Below are 21334 nucleotides of genomic sequence, written 5' to 3'. Positions count from 1 at the left end.
TTTCAACCATGTTCTATTCATTTATATGTATTTATGCTATTACCACATTGTCTTATTTACTGCAACTTTATAGTAAACTTTGATATGGAAAAATGTACATCTTCCAGATTTGTTCTTTCTCAAAATTGTTTTGTTATTCTTGCATCATGTGCATTTCCATGTAAATTTTAAGATCACATGTCAATTTCTACAGAATACTGATGGGGATGAATTAGATTTGTACATCAATTTCGGCAGAATTATGTTTTTCACAATGCCAAGTCTTCTAGTTCATGAACCAGCAATGTCTCTCAATTTACAATGTATAGATCTTTTAATAATTTCTCTGGGCAATGTTTTGTACTTTTTGGCATATGGGTCTTACACATATTTTGTTAAATTTAGTCCCAAGTATTTTATTCTTTATGTGCTATTATAGATGAAATTTTTATTGTAGTTTTATTTCTGTATTATTTAGTTGCTATTATATGCGAATACAATGGTGTTTTGTGTATTGATCTTCTACCTCACTACCTTGCTGAACACATATACTTGTTCTAGTAGGTTTTTGTGTGCATGTGTGTGTGTGTGTGTGTGTGTATTCCTTAGGATTTTCTACACACATGACCATGTTGACTATAAATAAAGAGAGTTTTATCTTTTTTCTTTTCAGTACAAATTTTTCATATTTCTTCTTGTTGCCTGATTGCACTGACTAGAATCACCAGTACTATGTTGAACAGAAATGGCAAAAGCAGACATCCTTGTTTTGTTCCTGATCTTAAGAGACAGCATTCCGTTTCACACCATTTAGTGTAAATATAATGTTAGTTGCAAAGTTTTTTACTAATGAACTTATTTCAGGTTGAAAAAATTCCTTCTATTCTTTGTTTGTTGGACATTTTTATCATAAATTGATGTTGGGTTTTGCTCAATGTTTTTTTTCTGCATCTATTGAGATGATAATGTAATTTTGTCCTTTATTCTATTAACATAGTATGTTACATTAATCTTCACCTGTTGAACTGACCTTATGATCTCAGGATAACTCCTACTTGCTCATAATATATAATCTCTCTCTTTTTTTTTTTTTACTTATGTTGCTGGACTCAGTTTATTAGTGTTTTGTTAAGGATTTTTAAGCCTCTTTGTCCAGGAAGGAATTTGATCTGTATGTAGTTTTTTGTTTGTTTTTCCTGTGAAGACTTTGTCTGGTTTTGGTATCACAGTAACACCAACCTCATAGAATAAGTTGGCAGGTATTTATTCCTTTATTTTCTCAAAGAGTTTGAGAAGAATTGTTATTTATAACTTCTTTAAAATATGATAGAATTAATCAGTAAAACCATATATACCTGATGGAATTTTAAAGAGATTTATATAGTTATCACTCTTGGCAACAAATAAATAATAGCCATTAATTTGGCCTTCCTTTTTCTTTAAAAAACTTGTTATATAGAGATTTTCATTATAATGTGATTTTTTAAAATATATGTACATATATCTTAACTGTCTAAAAATGAATATGTCTTCTGTATAAAATACAATAGAAAATCAAGACAAAAGAAAAAATAATAACTTTCTAGAACCCAATTTGGGTGCCCCCATATCCATGTATTTTATCCAATAAGAGAGCACCACAGGATTCCATAGAAAATCTATTTACTCTTATAATTCATAAACTGCTAATGGATTTGAATAACTGTATTCCTGCTTTTAAATGTTACAGTGTAAATTTTAATTTGAAAATAGTTTTTTTATTCCCATTTTATGGTAGATTAGAAGTTACAATTCAGAACCAAGTGGAAACCTACATCTTTTGGGGAAGTCAATGACTGAAAAGTGATACATATCAATCTGAAAGAGAGGGAGAAAGCATAAAAATAATAAAGAAGATGCAAGAATTCAAAAGCAAAACAGTTTGAAGCCATAGGGGAAGATAGTCTTATATATCTCAAATCCCTTTGTAGAGAGTGCTATAGTAGAGGTTTCTAACAACTGGGAACATCTAGAAAAGAGTAGATTGTGATCAAGGATAAACTGAAAGTGGTTTGAAAAAGCCAGACTGTTTTCCAGAATGATTTATCTACTGGTGGTTACAGATAGCTGGGGTTTTACTACATTCTTAATGTAGAGAATGATGAATAGTTGTGACTGGCTTGCATTGTAGTTAGGGGCCTGAATTTGTTTGCTTGGGCTGCCATAACAAAATTCCACAGAGTAGGCTGACGGAAGGACAGCAATTTAGTTTCTAACAGTCTGGAGGCTAAATTCCAAGACTAAAATTTTGGTTTCTTTAGAGGCCTCTTTCCTTGTGTTGCAGATTGTTGCTTTCATGATGTGTCCTTACCTTGTCTTCCCTTTGGGTACCTGCATTCTTGGTGTCTCTCTGCATGTCTGAATTTCCTCTTTTTATAAGGATATCACTCAGATTGGATTTGGGGCACCTTTCTGCCTCATTTTGACTTAATCACTCTTGTACAGGCCCTATCTTCAAATACAGTGGCATTCTGAGGTACTGAAGGTTAGGGCAATCTATATATAAATTTGAGGCAGGAACACAATTTACCTTATAACAGGGACTGATCAGATGTAGAAAAGACCATAAACAGTATGCAGGAGGAGAAAATAATAAAATACTCATCTGTGATCGTGGGGTTTTATGACCTATATTTGATTTATGAATTATTATGCAGGGACTTCACTGCTTCTGATTTTGAACGAGAAAAACAGGACCCCCCATAGGCCAAAACATGAATAGACATAAAGCATGGCGTGGGAGACCTCAGGTTTCATTGGATGCAAAGAAAGGACTATTTGGGGAAGGTTAGAGATCTATAGGGAGCTCCACTACTTAACTCCTCAACAATAATGTGAAAAGTGTCACTTTTCTATTATGCAGCAGAACTGGGAGACTTTCATGAAGAAACAGATAGGAAACATCTGGCACAAGCCCAGTACTTACCAAACCAAGACTGTTTAAAGAGCAAGATCATGCACTTTCATCAGAAACACATGTGAGTACATTAACTGGCACCTGCTTCTACCAGCATGGAACTAACACCACAGCTGGGGACAGACACTTAAAAGCAACCCTTCAGTCAGAGAAGCTTCAGGTCCAGGAAAACACTGAACTCATGAAGCTCTCAGTGCAAAGCTGTTGTTCTTGCTGCATGTATTATATTAGACTCATAAATTCTTTTCCCTTGCAGTGGCAGGAGCCCAGCTGAATCTGACATTTTGCTACTGGACATAGCAAGGAAGTTGGATATGTACGGCATCAGACCTCACCCAGCCAGTGATGGGGAAGGCATGCAAATCCACTTGGCTGTTGCTCACATGGGAGTACTGGTGTTGCGGGTAACAATACTTTCTTTTTAAGTCCTTCAGCTTTGGGCATTATCTTTGTTCAAACCTGAGTGTCTGTCCCGAAGATGACCGAGTTGTTCAGTCTTATCACCATCCAGAAAGGGACGTAAGGCTTAGAAGTGTTTTGGGTCAGTTTTCTCCCTTCAATGTGGTTTGCTTCCATGTGCAATCTATAATAGATGGTTTTGATTCTTAGGAGCTCATACATGAGATCAGGACAGCATGGTCAAGAGAGGAAGTCAAGAGGCTCTTTCGAAGTTTTAGGCTATAAATAAGAATACGAATTTTGCCATCCTAAAACCTTAGGCTTTGAAAAATCCATCAGAAACTCAGAGTTTCCAAAATGTGGTGTTCTCATTTAGTTACTGGTTTCATTGGAGGCACTCAGTGTAAGCCAGTAAGGAATTGGTGCCCAGTCCTGCCAGCAACTATTCCTGATTACTGTCTCATCTTTACTCAAGACTTTGTTTTTCAGGCTAGAAACAAATGAATGGCTCTTTTTGTCATTAATCCTCACTCCAGGGAATGTGGACAAAGTTATTTTTTCAGTCTATTATATCTACTCAGATCTGTGAACTTTCAATGAATTTAAACTTAAGTAAAGGTTCAATAAGAACTGCCTAAACTTTGAAATGAAAAGCAGATACCTAGGCAAGTTTGGGAATGAATCACATGTGAGAAAGAAAGGGCTAACTTCACACCCACTGCCCTGAAAGTCCAAATTAGAGCACTGAAGTAAGTCACAAACAGGTTAGATACAGATTTGGCTAAAATAATCTTTGCCTGCTCATTTATTTGGTTGGAAACTTTAGAGCAGGCGTCCCCAAACTACAGCCCGTGGGCCGCATATGGCCCCCTGAGGGGCCCCCGCCGCACTTCCAGAAGGGGCACGTCTTTCATTGGTGGTCAGTGAGAGGAGCACATTGACCTTCTCATTAGCCAAAAGCAGGCCCATAGTTCCCATTGAAATACTGGTCAGTTTGTTGATTTAAATTTACTTGTTCTTTATTTTAAATATTGTATTTGTTCCCGTTTTGATTTTTTACTTTAAAATAAGATATGTGCAGTGTGCATAGGGATTTGTTCATAGTTGTTTTTTTTATATAGTCCGGCCCTCCAACGGTGTGAGGGACAGTGAACTGGCCCCCTGTGTAAAAAGTTCGGGGACCCCTGCTTTAGATCATGAGAGTCACATTTGCAGGCAAAAGGCCAAAGGATCAGAAGCATTCTAGTTCACCCTGGAGGGAATTTTTACCCATTCAACTCTAACCCTTGATCTTCGGTATTTCCTACTGTAAGGGAGCAGATGAGGAGGGTAGGCAAACAAGGCCATAATGTTACTTTTGATCTCTTTCAGTGTGAATACAATACTTCTGTGGATACTTGAGAACAATATAGCTGGTCTATTTTGTCCTAACAAACCCAGTCAAAGAATATTTAGTATTGAGTACCTTCCCTGTGTTCTTCACTGTTGTATTTTTTAAACACATTTATTGATATATCACTTTCATTCCACAAAACTGATGTTTTAATTGTACAATTCAATAGATTTGAATGTATTTACAGAGTTGGGCAGCAATATGTTTATTCATCCTTCTGTCAATGTATTATTTACTGTGCATTCACTCTGTGACCAGGACTAGAGCTATAGAGATAAATAAGAATGATCCTGACCTATGGAGCTTGCATTCTAAAAGGGGGAAGACAGACAACAAGACAAGTTATTATAAGCCAATGTGATATGCCTTGTGCTAGAAGAAGCATGGGATGCTATGTAACATGTGAAATGGGCTTGTGTCATTCCTGGAATGCCTTCATTGGCCCTAGCTTTGACAGGATCAGCTTGTTCAAGAGATAGATCAAGTGTAGTCTCAATCAAGTGTAGTGTCATTCATGAAGTGCATTTTCTAACAGACTTGCATTGTCTTACAAACCAGCTTGTACGGACATTCAATGTGAAATCTTACATGTGTTTTATTATAGGGAAACACAAAGATTAATACTTTCAACTGGGCTAAAATCCGCAAGTTGAGTTTTAAGAGAAAGCATTTTCTCATCAAACTTCATACTAACATCTTGGTAAGTAGATTTCTAATAAATTGTATTGCTTTACATTCACTTTATATGTCTTGGTTATATCTGCAAATGGTTTGAATGTGAGTGATGATAGCTAGCTGGCACTGAAGGGTGATGTGCTCCCTCTTTTGCCTGTACGTAAATAAACCAGAATTTTATTTAGTCATATTTTTACTAAAAGCAAAACATATAGAAAGCAATTTAGAACAAATAAAGTCATAGGAAAATGGGGTGGCTGGGATGAAAGACAAGTTTCCTTAGAAACCATTTTTGAAGGATCTGATGAGTCAGAGAAGTGACCAGATCTAGGACTATGAATATATTCATTCACTGATGTCTGCTCCATTTTATAAAGTATTTTCATCTTCTTTCCTTAAGTGAGAATAATCAAAGTCTCACTACATGCCAAATAATTGAACACCTACAATTTACCAAAGCAGGATGTGGAGGATAGGTGTATATTAAGAAAAAGAAGCAACTATTGGTCAAGGTTGCATTGTACAGGGTAAGACAAAGGTGCTAGAAAGGATGTTCTTTTATGACTATAAAGTAAATGAAAAATATGTATCAACTAATTTTTTGACCTGCAGAAGATCAAGTAGTTTGGGCTTCATTCTTATATAGAAAATCAGGAGACTGTATCCAATATAAAGCTTATAGGGTGTCCCAAGGCTGTACATAGATTGGAACATGGCTACACACATGCATGAAAAAATGGAAGTATATAGTGAGTCAAGGGAATGGGAAAAAATTGATTTTTAAGTCTGGAAGGCTCAGCTCCCACAGAGCATATTAGAATATATTGTACTAAATGAACAATACAAATCATCATAGAACAAGGCAGCCTAGAGAGGAAGAAGTATCTCTAGCTGGTATATTAAAAAGATTCATGTACATGTAATCGTTCTATGAAGCCTGCCACCTGCAAGGAAATCTCTTCTCCCCTCCCCTTTCTTGTTGGTCATTTTTTTTTTCTTGTTACCTTGAAAAGTTGCCCTGTGATGTTCATTTTAACCTACTTTACAACTTCATAAGAAGTATTTCTGGCAGAGAAGAGGGAGTAAAAAGGTGTTTGAGGTGAGGAGGTGTGCAAAGTTAAGATTTACTTCTTAGAGAAGGCTCTGTTTTGGAGCAGTGGCCTTGGCTGTTTCTTGGAAGGTTGCCAATCATTTGGTTTCGGTAGGTGTGAAGCCTATAGGGAGCCAAGTGGAAAACTAGAAGCTTCATGAACACCTGGACCAATAGTTTGGAAGGTGTAGGTATTTGAAGGTCTCCATATTCATGAAGGTTGTTTTGCCTGATGGAAATTGGTTTATACAGGTGTTGTGCAAGGACACCTTGGAGTTTACCATGGCCAGCCGAGATGCCTGCAAGGCGTTCTGGAAGACTTGTGTGGAATACCACGCTTTCTTCAGACTCTCTGAAGAGCCTAAATCAAAGCCCAAAAACCTACTCTGCAGTAAGGGTTCCAGTTTCCGCTATAGGTAATTTAATATTACACATAGGTAAACTATATACACAACTCTTCAATAACATGGAAGTCAGTAGGAGGAGCTTGAATTCTAGAATCAACAGAGACTTCATTTCAATTACTTAAATAATGATACTCTTTACTGCTCATTCTTTGTGTGACATATTAAGTCAACATTTTTAAAATGGGAGGCTGGGGAGGGGAACACCCTACTTTAGAGGTTAGATCAGAATCTCCCCAAGGATAAGGGTACATATGCAGTTTGAGATAATGTATTCAATGAACCTATTGTTTTGCTTATATGCAAACCATGGAAAAGAAAGCTTACCAACATCCTCTGGGTGGTGGTTAAGCAAAATAAAATGTGAGAAAGCATGAGAAGGACCAAGAGATTAAGACATTTGAACAATATTGCAGTAGAAGAAGTAGGTGTTACTACTAGTAACACCTTGGAGGAATGGAAGCAAAGTCAAAATAAGATCTTTTTACTTGAAGACACCAACCTAGGAATTTTTTGGAAGAACCTTTCAAATCTCCTTGCTAAGACAAAAATATTCAAATTGAATGCTTTCCATAAGAGATTTTTCAAATAGTGGAAGCCTGATCCAGTAAGAATATTTTTAAAACATACATATTTTGATGAAATTTTTCCAAAATGTATTGTTTCCCACCTTCTTAAACAGATAAATCTATTTGTAGTTTGCCCCTTTTTAGTAGCTTAAGTAATTATAACTATCACTTATTATCCCTGCATGCAGATGTATTCAATAGTAGTGATGACCTCAGTGTGGGGGAGGCAAGTCAGACCCTATATACCTCAGTGATAAATGGCCCAGACTTTTTGGGGTTTATTATTCTTGTGATTATGTTTTTGGCTTGTGTTTCTCCCAGCAGTCAGCAGGCTTTTTTTCCTAGTGTATGTCTGACTGGAGTAACCCTCTTATACTGTTTATTTAGCTGTTTTTCTTGTGTTGTGGACAGGGAAACCAGTTAAATAACCTCATTAGAAACCACGTGTTAATTTGGAAGTAGGGAAAATGCCTATAAAGTATATTTGTTTTGAAGGTCAGAAATTTTAACTGTTATATAACCCTGTTCAGAAGCTTTACTTTTTTGGGGGATAGGTGGGTTCTGGGTTGCTCTATGCCTGATATTAGGGGGTATTATCATTAATGTGATGGTCAAAGGATATATCATTAATTCAGACTCTTGATTTCAACAATAAATGAGGCTTTTGAGTTTTAGTAGCCTACTGGATTACAACTAGCATTAATAAAATTTTATCTTGCTCTTATACTAGTGGAAGAACTCAGAGGCAACTTTTGGAATGTGGGAAAAAAGGGCAGTTGAAGAGCTTGCCATTTGAAAGGTACATGATTTTGTTTCTGTCATTCTCATGGTGACTTTAAGTTGAATTTAGAGAATTATATTTATCCTGTATTCACATAAAGTCCATTTCATTTCACTATTCATTTGGTAATTCCAGGAAATATTACCCATCTCAGTACCATGAAAGACAGTGCAGGTCTTCACCAGACCTCCTATCTGATGTCTCAAAACAAGTAAGTTTTCTTAAAATGCATTTTTTCTTTAGATAAATATAATGCATCATTTCAAAATCTTCCAAGAATTGATTCTGCCAGTATGTAAAAAGCTAGATTAGTCTCCTGGGGAGGTCAGTCAGCTCAGTCTTTCCAGCCAATAGAAGACAATTTGGTACCACTGGTGTGTACCATACAGACTGGAAGGATCTGACACATCTTTAAATTGCAATCTGTAGGGCTAACATCTTGAAGAAATGTAGAGCCAAATGAGTTTCTACGGCTTTGCATTTTTAAAAGTCAAAGCTCTGTTTTTCTTCCCTATAAAAATTTTAAGGCTTAGAGGAAGCTATAAGGTATTGGGTTAAGGCAGTGGTTCTCAAACTTTTTAAAGTCAGGGCACATTTAAAATCCTACAAATAATTGTAGGCATACTATATACAAATTCTTGAGAAATATGTTATAATAATTAAGTCAAATATTAAAAAATATATATACAAAGTCCAAGCGTGCTTTTATGGTAATTAAATAAATACCACAAAATTAAATTTATTCTGACATTAAAAAACATTTTTATGTTACATTTTTTGAGTTATGCTTTTTAGAATTAGTAAAAAAGAGGGGTTCAAAAATAAAAACAACAAAAAAGTTATCATATATATATATATATATATATATATATATATATATATATATATATATATATAGATACATTCTTAGTAAGATTTAGTAAATTTGGCAGGTCCCAGCGTGAGTGTTTTAAGTTTTTTCATTCTTGTGTTTATGAGAAACATGAGCCTGGTGTGTCCTAGCAATTTTTTCAATGTTTGGCCATATATCTGAAAGGCAAACTCTCATTTCCTCATCAATACATTGAAGAATTCCTCTTTTTACTCTTAACTGTGTGGAGTGCAGAAAAACCCCACCATACATATCATCTTAACTTTACACCAAACAAAGGATAGAAAAAACTTGCCTCCATTCTTTCCGGAGAACATGGGGGGTAGTGTAAACAATCCAGCACCACAGCTTAACAGCCTTTTGCAATCTAATCAGGCAAGTGAGGTGGTGGGTTGGGCAGACTGACAGCTTACAGCCAATTCCCCACAACCTCTGTCCCTCAAAAATCTAAACTCCAAAAACCCTGTTGTTTTTTTGGTCCCCAACAGGCACATATTTCTCTGGAATACCATAGGGAGCACCTGGAAATCTTCTAGGGTGCACACTTTGAGAACCACTGGGTTAAGGAGTTTACAAGTACTTTTGCTGCATAAGTTATAATGTAATTTAAGACCAAAGTGCTATTCTCCTCTAACTATAAGATGATAGCTTCATTTGAATGTTACATCATAAACAATGCTAATTTTTCTTTTACTCTCCCTAAAAAATTAATTATAGGTCTCACAAACTCTCATGTCTTTATTTAGGTTATAGGTAGTTTTTATCTGAAAGGCATCACAAAAGTATAATGTTGAAAGGTACCATCTAATATATGGCCCTCTCATGCCATTCATAGCCCTCATCATCATCATTGTACAGAAAATAGGGGGGAGGCTGAAGTAGTTAGGTTAGAAGACTTGCCTAAAGTCACACAGCAAGTCAAAGGCAGAGTCAGGACCAGAAGTAAAAACCCCTGGCTCATTGATATAGCCACTAAACCATACTGCCTGAACATAGAGAAGTTGGAGGCTGGGACTGAAATGGCATTAAGAAATGATAATGTCATGTGTGTTTTTTTGTACATGAATTGGGATATGGCACAAGTTAGTAATATATATATATATATATATATATATATATATATATATATATATATATATATATATATATATATATATATATATATATATATATATATATATATCTCAATCCTGGAATACATGATTAGAAATAACTTTGTGAAAAATCACCTTTATAAAACATAAGGCTAATTTAGACCACTGATTCCATCCCAACTAAATGGTTTTTTCCTTCTTTTACCAACATGTCCTTTCTCTCAAGGTGGAAGATTTGAGACTGGCATATGGCAGTGGGTATTACCGAAATGTGAATGGAGTGCACGCATCTGAACCTGTGTTAGACAGTAGGAGGAGAAACTCTGCAGTAGAGGTGATGTTTGCAGCCGAGCTAGAGCGTTCCAAACCAGAGGCAGATCCCATATTGTTACATCAGTTGCAAAGCAGTTCCTCTTTCCCTTTTATTTATACTGAAACTGTCTTTAACACTGACCCTGATCCTGACACTGATCTCAGAGACTATCTTGAGGAAAGAAGTCCTCTGACCTCCTTTCAAAGAAGCTGTAAGTTGGCTGACAACCACATGAGCACATTTTCTGGCCTTGGGAGCAAAGTGAGTTCAGCAAGGAGGCTAACATACACAGATGTGCCATCTATTCCTTGTAGTGGTCAGCAGGTTGGTATTTTGCCTCCCCAAGTCTTTTTTTACGTGGACAAACCACCCCAGGTGCCCAGATCATCTCCAATAATGGCAGAGGAAAGTGAACAGCCAGAAAGCTGTCCAGCGCTTACTACAATGAAGGCAGCAAAAAGAAGCCCAAGAAATATCAGAATGAAGAGCTCTCAGCAAGACTTTCATGAACTCAAAGAAATTATGGCCAGGACTAGTGGTAGGAGTAACATTAATGTAGATCTAGAAGAAAACCCAAATTTAGACAATTCATTTGCATATAATATTCAAGAGCAAACCCCTAAACGGTCCCAAAGCCAATCAGATATGAAAACTATTCATTTTCCTTTTGGATCAGAATTTAGACCTTTAGGGCCTTGTCCTGCTCTGAGTTGTAAAGCTGACCTGTTTACTTATATGTTGGCAGAGCAGGAGTTTCCAACAGTTTTAATGGATCAGGGAGTGGCAGAAAGGTACGTAACTAGTGAATCCAGTGATTCTGAACCAGAAACTCTTAAACCAGACTATTACTCATTATATGGTAGAGGAATGAGGTCACCTTTGGCCAGAATCCGCTTGTCTTCTGGCAGTCTTCAGCTAGATGAAGATGAAAATGTTTCTTTCAATACACCAACTGCTGAAGACAGGGCTTTGTTAAAACCAAGTAATTACTTTTTAGCTTAAAAATGTAAACTCTGTGACCACTTCTGGGTCAGTTTTGTTATAAATTTAGGTAAAAAGAAGGCAAGTTCTGCATAAACCATTTTCTAAGTTCCTATTCATTAGTATTAAGGAAATCTAAGTTTAGGCACTTAGCTTATAAAAGGACCGACTACTGCCTTGTTTGTCAAGCTCCACTCTTCTACTCCCTCCGATGGGACTGTGGAGCATGCCCTCTCCTCATTAGTACTGTTGTGAGGTAAGGTGGGTATTTGTCATCTCCATGATACATTTCCCCATAGAGCCATTATAAATGAAGGTCAGCCTCCTTTAATATTCAAGGATGGTGACAATATGGGTTGGCATATGGAGTTGGCTTCTGATGTCATTTAGTGATTTAGTAGATCGTGACTGTGTTAGTCATATTGTTCTTAGACTGTACTATGACTAAACGTTTTAGTTATCTGTGTGGAGCCCAGTAAAAATGGTCCTGTAATATGTTAACAACTTCAATTTTTATAATATGTTAGGAGAAGAATGGCATTTCTGAAGTTCAGGAATAAGATGGTGTCACGGATTCTCTCAACAGAACACAAATTTATAATTTATCTAGGACTTGGCAGAATTCTAAACCTCAGAAATTAATGAATTAATCAATTTCTAAAGCCAGATTATGCCTGTTAAATATATTATAATGTTTCACATTACTTCTCTATTCTTGACTATTATAGTGAAAAATAAAAGCTAAATGTTGCTTTGTTTATCTAATCTTCTGCAAGGAATTTTCATTTACCTATTTAATTTTTTTTGCTATATCACGTTGCATGTATGCAGGCAAAAAATGAGATGAATAGTATTTTAATGAAGAGTGATGGGAATTCATTTATTTCAAATATATATTGTAAGTACAAGTATTATCTTCCTTTTGTTTTAATAAATTTCAGGAGTGATTGGTTCTATCCTGTTACTAATAGAAGTGACAGTTAGAGAACAAGTAAAAGGAGGGATGCAGGTGAAAATGTATAGTCAGGGATAAAGAACTGGAAGAATTGGGATACCTGAAGAGAAAAAGGATAGTACTAAAACCATACTGAGTTAATAAACCAAAAACTATTCCCCCTGGAAGGCACAGCATTTTATTTAAGAAAATCATTTTGTTTATTGATTTTAATGAAGTATATTTATAAATTAATATACTTCAGATAATGTAGCACTAACTTAAAAATTATATAATTATATAAACAAGATATTTGTATATATGACTTAATGGAGAAAAGATGGATGGAATAGTTTCCTTACTTTCCTAAAATCCCTTTTAATACACCTCTTTCTACTCTTTTCCAAGATTCTTGTACTTTCTTTCTTACTCCTGGAATTGTATGCAATAACTCACAAGTCTGGAACAGCTAGTTAATAATAATAAACAGAGATGGGCAAAAGCAGGTTTACAGTTGTTTGTCTGGAAAACAACATGCAGGTTATGATTATTACAATAGATTTATTAATTCTGTGTTTTGGATAGTCACAACTGTAAACCTACTTTTGCCAACCCCTCTATTAAAATCCAGTCACCCATATATTAATCCTATACATCCTCAAAGATATATTAAGTTCATTTTAACCTTTTTCTGTAGGAAAAACTCAAATTCATTTAGGCTTATATACTATTTCTTGTTTCAATTTCTGCAAGTCTTTATAAAATTTGTTTTCCCAGAGAACTACAGGATTCAAATCCTTATATGATTTCTTAATAAAATTGTAATCAGGGTGGGTGACCACATAATTTATTGTCCAACATAGGACATTTTTGAGTGAAAGACTCTATTGATAATTTTGTCAGGACAGGAGGCAGAAATGAGGACATATAGTCACTGTAGAATACATAAGAATCAATTCTTAATAAAATATAAAGAATATCTATTAGTTTCAAATGGAAATATTGGTGTTAAAGTTCCAACAAAATTTAAGGGCAAAGGAAATATAATTTGAAACAATTAAAATACCACACCATACAATTCTCAAAACAACCAACATTGAGGACCATGAAATTTAAATATTTATTTTAACCCCCACCAAAAAGAAACATTGGAGTATGCTTCATCTAGAAACAGTTTAGGGGATTAACAACTATGATGAATAAGCAATACACTTTTGTATTTTAAACATGCAAATAATTTATAAATTGGTTGCTTTTACTCTTACAAAAATATTCATTTAATTAATGATATGAGTAGCGAATTTATTTCTTGACCTCTATAGATTATAAACTGTAATTGAGTTTCAGTTACATAGAAGGGGAACATTTTAACCGAACCATTACTTCACAATACAATGTGTTAAAAGTAATTGTTAAAGTATAGGCACCAATAAAAAATTTTTTCTTGGCATATGACACGAGAACAACTTATTCAAGTGTCTTTATTATTACAAAAAAAGATGAGGCAATGGCCACTTTAACTAAAAACTGAATATGTGAAGAATATTTTTCTTCTAATATTTGGCAATTATTCAGATTTTAAAAAAATGACTTTTGTGCAAAAACCAAATTGTGCAGCTCCAAACAATAAAACATTAACTGTCAAAATTAACTGATATCAATAATTCTATAACTACATTTCAGAACTTATGGCAGGTATAATATATATACTGGGCTTTAAAAATATATTACCCACATAACAGTACCATAAATATAACTGAAAATTAACTGTACAGTCTAACTTACCTTTGTAAAGACAAATCAGCCTGTACTATGGTTATTTTCATATGAACTAGAAAATGGCTATTTAAATACCCTTTCAAAAATTAACAAATGATACTTATGTACTGGATAATTATGAAGAACAAAAATATATAAATAGTTTATAGGCTCTTTTACTACCATGACAAAAATATGCTGGTGTAAATTATATTCTTACCTGGTGATCAGGTATTTAATCTCATGATGATCAGTTTTTTAAGCTTCCCAAATCCAAGCATGTAATATGCTGTTTGAATTGAAGATTTAAAAAAATGAAGCCTGACTGATTCTTATAGTACTACCAAAAACCCATCTGTGGCTAATTGGTATTGCATTAAATCTACAACAATGTTAAATAAAGGTTAATTTTCTCTTCTAAAAGAGAAGGTAAATACTGCACACCAAAAAAAGTAACTCTGTTGCTGCATGTTGCCTATAGATGCTTTAAACATAGGACTCTTCAATGTGATTGTCATTGAGCTACCTGGAATATCATACCAACTTTGTAGAAGAGTCACTCTTTTTCCAGGTAAATTTCCAAGAGTTTATTAAAAACTTTGGTTTTAATAAGGTATGCCTTATTTTTATTTCCCTACCCACAGTCATTTTCAGAATATGTTTGTGTTAAAAGAAAGAAGCTTTTTGAGGCTTGATGATTTACGTAAGTCGAATACTTGGATGATTTTGAAAGACCTGTATGCTTCATCAGTGTATAGTTAATTAAGATCAAAACATGAAAGGTATTCATCCTAGTAAGTAATAATGGTATCTAAAAGCAAAACTATAACTAAACATTTACTAGAAAACAGATGAAACTATAGTATTAAAAATCATTCCTTACAAAAGGATCTCTTTAAAATATAAAATGATAAACACTATCACAAAATAGTTGAATAACTTCTTCCACATCTTCAATGTTGCAAAGATCTTCAAAGGCACATGGAGCTCATGAATTAAGCATCATTAAGCTTGAAGTAACTTTGGTGGGTATCTCTGGGTCCGTATGAAGTAAGAGCCAATAACACGAAGTTTCTTAGGGGGATTCATCTGCTGAACACCTATAAAATTAAGAGAAACTTAAATTGATATACAATTCTGCATGTTCATATTTAGTATCTGTATGAAATTGGCAATAAAGGAACTGATTCAGCAAACTAGATCCTTTCTATTAAATCCTATTGTTTAGATGTTAAAATATAAAGAAGTTTAAAAATCCTTTTTGCATCTGATTTTATAACTGCCAATTGATTTGTTTACAAGTTAAAAAGACAGTGGAGTTTTCCATTAAACTCTAAGGGACATTAAGAGGGGCTTTAGTTTCTAAGTACAAGTAGACTTTATCAGACAAAAAGATCTATGAGAGTGTGTGCTTCTACAGGCAATATAGTTTGTTCCTAGTTGATTCCAGTGGCATCACAAATACAAAGAAATATAAAGATGTGCTGAGAAGTGATATAATGGGATTAAAGCTAAAATTAGTGTTTTATAACTTGCTTGAGCCAAGGAGTTTGGGTATGCATACAAAAGCCTTGTTAAAAAGAGAATTCTAAAATTAAATGTAAGAACTTTATTGAATGTGAACAAAAATTAAATCGACAGTTTAAGATACAGTATAGAAAATGAAGTTAATTACAAAGAACATTTAAAGTCTTCATTGAGTTCCTTTACCTAAAATCCTTTCCTTACCTTTTTTATGGGGATTAAATTTATGACCTTTAGCACTGGAAACTATGTAAATAGCGGTGCGATGAGAGTACTGGAAAAAATGAAAGCATTCCTAAATTGTGTTTATAAAAGCCCAAATAAAAATATTCTCCATATATAACCTTTTGTCTATACTCATATCAGCAGGAAAGGGGGAAAATAACCAAGCCCTTTCATTCAGTGAGAAACTACTTTGTAATGCTTGAAGATAATAATTCCAAAAGATGGGCAAAAATACAAGGGTTCTTTTTAATTTTCTTTTAAAAATTTAATATATTGAGGTGATACTGATTAATAAATTATATAGCCAGACCAGGCGGTGGCACAGTGAATAGAGTATTGGACTGGGATGCAGAGCGAAAACCCCAAGGTTGAAAGCCTGAGCACGGGCTCATTCAGCTTGAGTGCAAGCTCACCAGCTTGAGCGTGGGATCATAGACATGACTCCATGGTCGCTGGCTTGAGTCCAAAGGTCAATGGCTTGAAGCCCAAGGTTGCTGGTTTGAGCAAGGGGTCATTGCTCTGCTGTAGCCACCAGGTCAAGGCACATATGAGAAAGCAATCAATGAACAACTAAGGAGCTGCAATGAAGAATTGATGCTTCTCATTTCCTTCCCTTCCTATCTGTCTGTCCCTATCTGTTCCTTTCTCTGACTCTCTGTTTCCTTAAAAAAAATCTATAGTTTTAAGAAATAAAAAAAAGGAACTTCATAGACACAGAGAATAGCACAGTGATTACCAGAGGGGAAGGGGCCTTAGGAAGAGGTAGAAGAGAGTAAAGAGGGCATAAATGGTGATGGAGGAGACTTGACTTGAGTTGGTGAACACACAATACAATATAAAGTTGATATATTATAGAACAAAACATTTTTAAGCATACGACTATTAAAAAGTGACTTTGTTGGAAATAAATAAAATGACTGAATCAAGGTTATTACATTACATCTTAAATTAACATCCAACAGAAAATGTCAAAATAATTTTTAAATGACATTTCAAGCTTACTTCTGAAATTTTTCGATTAATTTCTTCACCATTTTATCGGTGATGCCAGGACAGGCAGCTTCAGCCACAGCGATACTTTTCTCAAGTTCTTCAATTGCCTGATTCCTGCTAGCATTATTCTCATCCTGCTGTTTAAGCTAAGAAAAATCAATAGGTATAACATTGAAAATTACTATATTTCTTATGATTTATATCCAACGATGATGAATCTCTACTTACTTCAGCAAAAGCAGGTGTGATTATCATAGACAAACAGCTCAAGGTTTGTACAAGTCCTTTCTCCTTTGAACAAATAACAGATTTTACACATAAAATTAAAATATTCATTCATGTTTTTAGTTATTCTATAGTAAATATGTATTAATTTGAATCTTTATTCCCAAAAGACCCCATACAAGAAAAATATCCATGCTTTCTTCCTATCCATCATCCAGAAGGCTTCTAACATCTAGGATTACAGTAGATATCCGTAATTCCACTGGATATATATGTAAAACGCATTTACAATTATACCAGTAGCCACACAAATTACTTCTATAACCTTTTCTTCATTAGCTCATAATTAATGGCAAATGAAGCATACTAGGGACACAGTGAGGTAGACAGGCACTTAGGGGTATTAAACTCTGACAATTCTGGCCACTGAAATCTCACTACATAGTTCAAAGGAGTCTATCAGGAGGAAGTGATCATCTCCATGTACATACTGCCCCATTCTGAAGTTTCTTTGGATCAGGCTTCTTTCGCACGGTGGTAAAGCTCCATTCAGGATGAGTATTATTTTCCTTGCTGGTGGATTCCCTAAAATATTGCCAAAGATACATTGATAAGTGCCTAAGTAATTCAGCTTGGTGAAAATGCCAAATCAATCCAGCTACACTCTGAAGAGAGTATAAAAAAATCAAATGTATAAAAAATCATAATATAAGAAAGCATTTGATCTCAATTTCAGGTAAATACTACATTTTACTGAAGAGTAGTAATAGTTCTCAACTCTAAGTGTGCATCACGTTCTCATATGGATACCCCTTACATATATATACTAAGCTCTGCACCTACCTCTCTTCACTGAATGGATCAGGATCTTCTGTAGTGTGGCTTTTACTTTTTTTAAGGCTTCATGGGCAACTTTCATGGGCAAGCAAGGCCAAAAACCATTAGAATAAGGTACAAAAAATATCCTGGTATTGTTTTATGCCTTTCAAAAGTTAGGCAATTTATCATCAATGTAAGACTGACAGTATTTCAACCAGTGGAAGAGTAAATTCTGGTATAGCCTACAGACTTTTCTAGTCTAAATTATAAACTTAGAGGCTAAAATGTTAATATAAATGCTGCAGTTAAAAAGTAGCACAACTCTTTATGGGGTACAAATCTATACAGCTGGTCCTCGAATAACATTGTTGCATTATAATGCTGATGAGGGTTAAAAAAAGATTCCTGGCTGGGGCCAGTATCTCTGCAGAGTTTGAGGTTCTCCCCCGTATCTCTGGGTTTCCTCTTGATACTTCAGTTTCCTCATACATCTCAAAGATGTACATGTGAGGTGAACTGGTATATCTCAGTTGTCCCAGTATTAATCAGTGTGAGTATAAGTGAGTGCCCTATGGTGGAAGGGGCCCTACTTGTCCAGGGTTGGTCCCATCTTAAAGCCTGAGTTGCCGGAAGAGGTTCTAGCCACCCCATATCCTGAACTGGAATAAGCAGGCTGGGAAATCATTATCTGACTTGTTTCATGTTTCTTAAGCATGTATACCTCACAGTTATTTCAATGCTTTACTTTTAAGTTTAGTGATGTTTTTGTCACAAGTCATATATCATAGCAACTTAAATCTTGTTTTTATTGATTATTCTATGGTAAAATTGGTTTTATTATAAGACATTTTGCTTCATGTTGTAGTTTCTAAGAACCTATCAATGATGTTAAGTGAGGACTTACTGTATTTAAATGTACCCGTCTGATTATGGTTTGGTCCATAGCCAAGAGGTGGGAAAGGCCTGCAGGTAAGTTTTCCAGAGGGATTTTGCAGGTTGACAAGAAAATATAAGCATACATAGTCCCTTATTACTTTGGGCAAACTATTATAGCACCTTTAAACAAATTTTATACCAAAACTTTGTAATATACCCAAGTATCCACTAGGGGTTAGACTGAGACCATTTAAAAGTAGAACAATTCGCTTCTAAGAAAAATATGTTTTCACATTCATTATACTTCCCAGACTGATTTTAAAAGACTTTCACAGCTTCTACATTAAAACTTTAGAATATGGTTTGTATTTTATGCTAGAGAAAACATTATATCATAATCAAAAGATACACAGTATTAAATTGGGCTATCTGAATAAAAAAGTAAATTAATGTGTACATACGAATCAGAGCCTTCAGAATCAGATTCATCATCACTGTGTCCTTCTGCCTTCCACCTCTTAAACCGATCAATCAGTTCAGTTAGATAAGAAGTCTTCTTTGAATTTTTTACAATGAATTTGTGTTTCAGAAGTTCTTTAGCTGTAGGACGCTAAGGAAAAAATGAAGCATGCAAAATATTTCTAGGTTCTTTATGAGTGAGGGGGATAATAACTCATTTCAATTATTATGTTGAAAGGTGTAAAAGTATGTCTATAGACATGAAGTCAACTAAAATGTTACAAAACAATAGCTAATACTATTTATGAAATGGCTCAAGGCAACCAAATTAAATTCATTGCTTTGGTACACATTTGTTAAAGCTCAATATGCAAAAGATGGCCTATCTACCAGCATACTGGCATGTAGAGCCTTCTCAAAAGCAAAGAAACACATGGCAGAATTTTAAAAATAAACCAAAATTTATAAACATTTCAAAATTGTGCTTTAATATACTTTTATTGTATTTAGTGTAAATTGAAAAAAAGTGGATGAAAACTATCAAGGCTATAACTTTCTTATTAGCTGCACACATTGTATGATCCCCTGATTAATTAATACATATTGCATTTAAACAAAATTTCCAGATGCTGTGGGGGATATTCCCTCCCTATTATTTTTTTAATATCAGAATAATTATTATCAACTTAAAAATAATTACATCATCAAACTTAGACAGTTCTTATATATTTCTAGTTTCTAGAAGTTGCCAGTTAGCTTTATGTTAAAAACAGTAAAACAACTGTAATGAAATTTTCCAGAGAGGCCCTGGTCAGTTGGCTCAAAAGTAGAGCCTTGGCCTGGCATGTGGAAGTCCTGGGTTTGATTCCTGGTCAGGACACAAGAGAGAAGCAACCACCTGCTTCTCCACCCCTCTCCCTTTTCTCTCTTTCTCTCTCTCTTCCCCTTCTGTAGCCATGGCTCGAATGAGCAAGTTGGCCCTGGGTGCTGAGGAAGGCTCTATGGCCTTGCCACAGGTGCTAATATAGCTCCATTGTTGAGAAATGGGGCAACGGCCCAAGAGGGGCAGAACATCAGCCCCAGAGGGGCGTTCCCTCATGGATCCCGGTCGGGGTGCCTGTGGGAGTTTACTTCTCTGCCTCCATGCCTCTCACTTGATGAAAATTAAAAAAAAAATTGCTAGGGAAATGAGTTAAGCTCATTAAACTTCAGGAAAAGTGGGCAACTTCATTTTGGAATTTCTAAACATTAATTTAAAATAGTAAAAGGAAAATCACAACTTTTCTAAAAAAGTAAAACAGTTGAAAAATTATTGGGAATAGTCACACATATACTTTAATAACATCATCCTATTAAATGATTTTTATTTCTCAAATTTCTTTCCCCCTGAAATACAAAATGATCAATAGAATAAGGAAAAAGTTATGGACCGTGAAGAAAAGAAAATAGGTAGAGAGGAAGAAAAAAAGAAACGAAGGATCTTTTTAAGAAGTGAAGAGTTAGCAATATAGAGGGAAGGACCAGGTTTCTGGATGGATCTTAGACAATTTTCATATGCACTGTATTCCTCACTGTAGGAAAAAAAAATCACATTTGTTCTATTTAAATCTAGTGATAGACAACAGTGGCCACATATACTCACAAATGATGGATCTTTGTTCAAGCAAGCATCGATAAACTCCTTAAACGACTTAGTAAAATCTCCAACAAGTGTTGGAGGATTGTTTTTTGGAATAAGAAACAAAACTCTCATTGGATGCATATCGGAGTTAGGTGGCTCTCCCTTAGCTAGTTCAATAGCAGTAATTCCCAATGACCAAATGTCAGCCTAAGGTTAAGAGGAAGAAAGAAAGACAAAAACCACTTGAAATTCCATTTCAAAATACTGCCACAAAATAGCCTGTGGAATTTAATGGTAACAATAATATTAAAGTATCTCAAGAAATGTGATGTTAATAATTTTCATTAATAAAATTAATACATTTAATAAATTATCAAATTCCCTACTCTGTGCCA

General features: G+C 34.8%; 2 protein-coding genes across 2 annotated transcripts in view; one reads left to right on the top strand and one right to left on the bottom strand.

The window, feature by feature from the left end:
* Positions 1–11686, top strand: part of FRMD7 (FERM domain containing 7) — a 57341-nt gene extending 45655 nt beyond the window's left edge. The window contains exons 7-13 of the mRNA XM_066357881.1: positions 2882–2996; positions 3192–3339; positions 5332–5427; positions 6745–6908; positions 8196–8264; positions 8382–8457; positions 10438–11686. Coding sequence (XP_066213978.1) covers positions 2882–2996; positions 3192–3339; positions 5332–5427; positions 6745–6908; positions 8196–8264; positions 8382–8457; positions 10438–11526 — 1757 coding nt within the window. The 3' untranslated portion in view covers positions 11527–11686. The remainder of the gene's footprint in view (positions 1–2881; positions 2997–3191; positions 3340–5331; positions 5428–6744; positions 6909–8195; positions 8265–8381; positions 8458–10437) is intronic.
* A 2699-nt stretch (positions 11687–14385) lies between these two features.
* STK26 (serine/threonine kinase 26) overlaps positions 14386–21334 on the bottom strand; it is a 76443-nt gene continuing 69494 nt past the window's right edge. The window contains exons 7-12 of the mRNA XM_066356985.1: positions 20961–21146; positions 19321–19469; positions 17656–17749; positions 17168–17230; positions 16949–17085; positions 14386–15297 (exon numbers count right to left, since the gene is read on the bottom strand). Coding sequence (XP_066213082.1) covers positions 15273–15297; positions 16949–17085; positions 17168–17230; positions 17656–17749; positions 19321–19469; positions 20961–21146 — 654 coding nt within the window. The 3' untranslated portion in view covers positions 14386–15272. The remainder of the gene's footprint in view (positions 15298–16948; positions 17086–17167; positions 17231–17655; positions 17750–19320; positions 19470–20960; positions 21147–21334) is intronic.

Source organism: Saccopteryx leptura, chromosome X, assembly GCF_036850995.1.
Source record: "Saccopteryx leptura isolate mSacLep1 chromosome X, mSacLep1_pri_phased_curated, whole genome shotgun sequence".
NCBI lineage: Eukaryota > Metazoa > Chordata > Mammalia > Chiroptera > Emballonuridae > Saccopteryx > Saccopteryx leptura.
The sequence above is the reverse complement of the archived record's forward strand: the minus strand, read 5'-3'. Positions and strand labels throughout refer to the sequence as shown.